This window comes from Anneissia japonica, unplaced genomic scaffold, assembly GCF_011630105.1.
Source record: "Anneissia japonica isolate Jap-2015-1 unplaced genomic scaffold, ASM1163010v1 scaffold287858_len863314_cov180, whole genome shotgun sequence".
Taxonomy (NCBI): Eukaryota; Metazoa; Echinodermata; class Crinoidea; order Comatulida; family Comatulidae; genus Anneissia; species Anneissia japonica.
In genome coordinates, this window is record NW_022693771.1 from 199,943 (window position 1) to 206,003 (window position 6,061).

Sequence of the window (6,061 nt, forward strand, 5' to 3'; positions counted from 1 at the left end):
ATCAAGAACGTATACCATCTAGGCCCTAGGCTAGGCTTAGATTGCTCTGCTACATATACTACTACCGCATAACAAAAAAAGCGACCCACGCGGTGCATTCTTAAATTTGTACACACATTATTAAAATGTATTATTAGACGATAACACGATATCACTGACTGAACGATCTACCACCCTCGCATCGCAGTAACTACTGTACTGAACTAAGCCTAACTTAGGCCTAATGTTTTTGTGGAAAGTTAGGTAGTCGTTATGTACCCGACAGTCGGCTGCCTTTATATCTTCACTTATCTTCAATTTGTATTCAAAGGGTACATTGCTGCATAGCCAACTATCGGGGATATGGTACCTTCATATGACTCCATAGAGATAATAATAAGAATACTAGAGCGCTAACCGCAATGTATACGATGTTCAAAATACGCAGAACTGTGTGGGTACCATCCAAGATGGCTGCCATAGATTTAGCCAATCAAATTTCGCTAAACACCATCGTTTGCAATTGCGCCCTCAATTTACTCAGCGGGTTCAGTACCGCTAGCTACCCGTATGTTTGAAACTCGAGCGCTTCGGTGTTTGGGTGTAATGTACACGATTTTAATTTTCATTCCTGGGTACTTTATTTTTGAATAAGATGCTCCACTTGGCCTCGATTTGGCTACAATAGTTTAATAATTTGTTATTATCATTACTCATTATCATTAATGAAATAATAGTCAGTCAGAGGGCTTATTAATATGTAATAATATGTATACTAAGCCTGAAGGTGGCGCTTTACTACGACGGCCATCTTGGATGGTACACATACATAACTCTGCATTGCTGCGCCATCTTGTCAACACTCTAGTTGTTTAATAGCTCTATGGACTACTCATAAAACAGAAAAAAAACGTCGCATGGAGTAAGTGAAATATGGAGATCTAAATGAAAAAACGATGTATTTCAGCAAGTATTAAAACCTTTTTGTTGTATTTTAGGCCTTCTTCAAAATACCTATGCCACAGCAGTTGATTTTTTTTTGCCGTAAAACCAAAATAGTTTCATGCATGTCGACTTGCTGATCGGTTAGCATGAGCCCTAACTGAACTCTGCAGAAAATCCACATCGAACTTCGCATCGCGATGTAAAACAAAATGTCGGAAAACTTTTCTTTGACGCATGCGCATTTGCATAAATGTCTACACACATACGCACACACATACTACAAACAATAAAAAACAAAAGAAATGTGAAAGTGATTACAATAGTTCCTATTGCATTACATGCATAGGAACTAACAATGTTTATTAATTGAATTTACGTGAATTTTATGCGAAACATGTTTTTTTATGCTGAATTTCACTGCGAATTTCGACATACAAACATGCTAAAAAGGCTAAACCATTGCCTACCCAGTAAAGGTTTTACTAACAACTCGCGATATTACTGTAATGTATTTATTTATTCAACTGAACATACACTTCTGTTTCAGCGGCACAGATAAATGTGGTGCGTTCAATGTATAAAAGAGAGAAAGAAAAACAACTAAAAATAAGTAATTCTTAAAAAATAAACTGTTATACCCCGTTTGAAAATGGACAGTTCTAAATTGCCCAGTACTCTACTTGTTTACGCACATGGTTCTGTGGGCCCTGCTCTCTGCACCCAAGACTCGACCTCGAGATCGCTGCAGTTTTATTTGAAAGAGCACAATAAATCAATGTTATTGTCTTTATCTAAATTTTACTAGTCAACCAAATATACATCTCTCGATTCGGAGGCCCTACAGTAGAACTTACAGTAAAGAAAATGTCACTGCTGCATAGTATACACAGTACAGGACATAGTAGTAGAAAGTAGCCTCAGAAAATTGTGAGTAACCAGCAGTGCGCGAGGATAAAAAAAGATAGGCAGACTACCTACCTAGGTCTAGATTTGATTTTATATTTAGGCCAGAATTTAACGCCGACTTACCATGGCACTTAAAGTATATTTGAAGAATGTTTGTGATTTGTAATGCGAATGTAGGCTACCCTCTTTCACTTTTACAAGAAAACGTCAGCGCTATTTTTAGAGTCGCGACATAGTTCTATTTACAGAGCGGCGTACAAAGCGAATTCCAATCGAATTCGGTTAGCGCATACTGCGCCCTGGAACCTCCAGGCACGTTGTTATCATGTAATTTACAAATCTTTATATAAGCATAAAGTATAGCCACATGTACGTATAAGAAAACAATAGAAAATCATTCAAACGTCGTCCAGACGCGAGCCGTAATTCAAGCGTGTAGCAAATGAATATTCATATAGCGTGGTAATTAGAATGGTTGATTTCTCAGACGCGTTTGTAATAGGATGTTGACCTAGACGCGTTTCTGCCGTCTGGGGTAATTTGTCGATCGCGCCTTAGCTAAAGTTTTATACATATTGGATGGATCACTGTACTTGTGGACAGAGTGGTAGCAACAGTAAAGTAGATTTAAATCCTTAGCAAGACATCTCAAAATCTACATATCAGACCAAATAATAAAAAGCCTTTTACTCCCTATATTTAAAAAAAAAAATATTCTTTTATGAAGTTTCTGTATAGTATGTTGATTATAAGGTTGAATAAATGACTGTAGGAATGGCTAGCATAGTTCACTTTTATGAATACAACTCTACCATGATATCTTAACTACATTCCATTGCTTATCATCATATAAACATACTATTACTATAGGTGCATACTGTCTTACAAGTGCATCAATGATATGGCTAAATGTCCTTGTTACACTTGATTTTATAAACAGAATTTAAACAAAGCTCCTAGCATTTACCTTAGCTTTTATGTGTTGCAATCATCTTTGACCTATCAGATAATAAAGTGGCAATATATTAATTATATCATGAAAGCCTAAATGTACATGTAATACTGCCTTAAGACTGGAGAGAACTTAAAATTACATTTTCATTATAAGGCTTAATTAGGATAAATGAGAGTCACATTATAACATGAATACATGGCACTGCCAATTTCATCAAATTGAAGATAACATAAATAATTACTGTTTTACACAAAATTTCATTTCATAAAAACTTACTTGAATCTGGATCAACAGTGGCTGCTCCCTTTACAGTCATCTTTACCATGTTTGTTCCACTTTTTCCTGCAGCTCCTATTTGCAGAAATTCAAAGATAAGTACTATATATTTGATACCTTTACTTTCTGTGCATTATTGAAAATAAACAAAATATTTATCATGTAATATAGAATATGTGTGTAGTGTCCACCAGGTTAATTTGTTCAAGAAAATATACCTGAAGTGATATTTTTACAAGAATTTCATTTCAATGTTTCTAATAAGTTTAATATGTTTATTCACGTTAGCAAAAGTGCTAAGTTGAGTTACTTAAGGTTATGGTGTATTTGAGGTACATTTTGTAAAGTTATTTTTCAGAATTGATAGGAAAACCAAAACAAAATTTATCAGTTGTTTATCTTTAGAAGCCAATTTCCAATATGTTTTAGACTTCTAAAATCAAAGATAATCTTTTTTCCAATTGTACTCAACCTTAGGAAACTGATTCAAAGACCAAAATAAAGCTTATATAATCACCTAGTTATCAATAACTAATTTTTCCTACAACTCATTTTGTCACAACAGCTCACATAGTCCATGAATAAAGGATTTTAAAGTTAATGGGGTCTAAAAGCATATCCACCCCCAGCCTGGTTGGTGAAGAGCTGTTTTGGCCCTTGTCAAAATAAGTTGTCAAAATTTACATACCCAATAACAAAAACAAGTACATGGTGGGTTTTTTTTTGTTAAAAATTATAACATTAAAAAGACAATGTGATGCAAACATAAATAATAAATTCCTAAAATTTGTATGTATCATCACTATATATATATTTAGGATAAAAAAAGAATTGAGAAAAAGTGGTCTGGCCAGAGCAGGTGCGCTTCCAATGGCCCTGCAAGTTTTTACCACTCATCAAAATAAATGTTGTTTTCTGCTATTTTAGGACCAAAAGTTAATTTTTCTAAAACACATAAGCATTAGCTTCCAGGCTTTGGTTCAATTCCTGCAAACAGGTTCATTGCAACAGGTTCTGATGTACAATAGATTACTTATGAACATTTCTAGTACAGGAGTGGGCATAAGCATGGGTCGGAAAGGCCAAACTGAGCTTTTGATTTAACACTGAGGACAGCAAGCAAACTTATTTTGGAACTTTCAATGTGCTTGCAAACAACCTTATTCATTACTTTTGTACTGTTTTAGGCTCCACGTTATTTTCTTTTACAGATGTTGTGTCAGATCGTATGTGGCCCACAGGCTGCACTTAGACCACCTGTGTCCTAGTAGTATTAGAAATATAAACAGAGTTTAAGATAATATAGACAGTTTAAACAAAAAAGGTAGTGGTACCTGATTTAGCGCTTTTCTTTGAAGGTCCAGCTCCATCCACTTCATCCTTAACAAGTCGAGTATGAGGCTAAATAGACAAAAGAATACTATACATCAAATGTACTGTAGGCATTTTTTTGTACTGTAATCTAAAATTGATGGTTTAATAATATAAACAGCATTAGGGAATAATAATAATTTGTGATTTACCAACAGGCTTACATGTTCCAGCTGTATGACATTCGCCTTGACATTGACAGGTCAAAATAATATCGTTGTTTTTAATCCATCCCCACTCTGCAAATCAGGGAAGATCTTTAACTATTTAAGTTTCTACTTGTTTTATCAGTTCTATCTTATACTGTTTAGCCAGCTTTTAGCAATTCTTCTAATTACAGTCTATTCAATACCGCATTGTTTCAAGGATAAGTTTACCGACTTCATACAATTTGAGAACTGATTTAGCATACTCAGTTACATGATATCCCATTTTTGAAACTAAAAATCTTGTGCATGATCATTAAACACAGACAATCTAAATTAAATTTGTGTTTGCAATCAATTCAGTTTCTTTCTTTGTAATGATTCTAACATTAAACAAAATGCACATTTTTCACTGAAACAAAAGGCCAAACACTCCAGGTTCAAAAGCTTATCAGTTAAAAAACTTTGAGTAGGCTGCTATTAAGAGGCCTAAGCCTAATCGTTCAATCTATTAGTACTGCTGGCTAAACTGCAGCCATTAATGATTAGTTTTTTTTATCATTCTCTGACATGCAATGTCTTCTTCATCTAGTAGATCTACAATTACTTTGCCTACCTGAACCATTCGACATTATTTTTATACGAATACACGGATAGTTAAACAATGCAAAGAACTTGTGCTCTGTGAAGCGTGATATGAAGTGTGATCTACTGGCCTAGCCAAGACAGCTTATTTTCGGAATATGCCATTAGTCATTTATATAATACTGCATTTTAACTTTTAAAATGTGACTGAATGATTGAAAAATACTGCACAAAGAAGCAAGATGTTTCCATAAAATCTTTAACGAGGGAATATCAGTTTTATATTAGCTATGGGTATGGCCTAGCATGGCCTTTGAAGACACGTATCATTCAGAATTTCGTGATTTTTTTTCGCGATCGTTGATTCATCGCGAAAATTGCGAAGATTAAGGGCACGCAACAAAGAGGTCTATACAGTATGTATCTCACTATGCTAAAATACTTCTTTAAACAGCATTAAAATCACTAAATAGTTTTATTGTATTCTTTATGTTTGAATGTTTTCGCAGTGTTTTTGGATTACTCTGCTGCTACTGATTCTTAATAAACCATTTCTTGGTAGTCTCACTTCAAGTCCATAGCTTGTTAACCCAAATATTCAAATTCCACACAAAGTTCATTGAACATTAATGTACATCAACACAAGTATTTTTTATCAGTAAGTACAGTTTTAAAATCTTAAAAGAAATATTTTTGAATGGATGTACAGCGTTGTGTATCAAGTCATGTACTTGTTTTACCCAACTTTTCATTTAAATATCAGGGGTGGATTTTGGGAGGGTGATTTAAGGCGGTCGGAAAAAAGAAAATATAGACCAGAGCCTTGCAGGCGTCAACGTTCCTATGCATGATACACGACTTTTAGAAGTATATATACGTGTATATATATATACGTGCA

At 34.4% G+C, this 6,061-nt stretch overlaps 1 protein-coding gene across 1 annotated transcript in view; it reads right to left on the bottom strand.

The window, feature by feature from the left end:
• Nucleotides 1-6,061, bottom strand: part of LOC117100893 (poly [ADP-ribose] polymerase 1-like) — a 144,769-nt gene that overhangs the window by 87,962 nt on the left and 50,746 nt on the right. Inside the window, exons 11-12 of the mRNA XM_033240724.1 lie at nt 4,396-4,462; nt 3,062-3,136 (exon numbers count right to left, since the gene is read on the bottom strand). Coding sequence (XP_033096615.1) covers nt 3,062-3,136; nt 4,396-4,462 — 142 coding nt within the window. The remainder of the gene's footprint in view (nt 1-3,061; nt 3,137-4,395; nt 4,463-6,061) is intronic.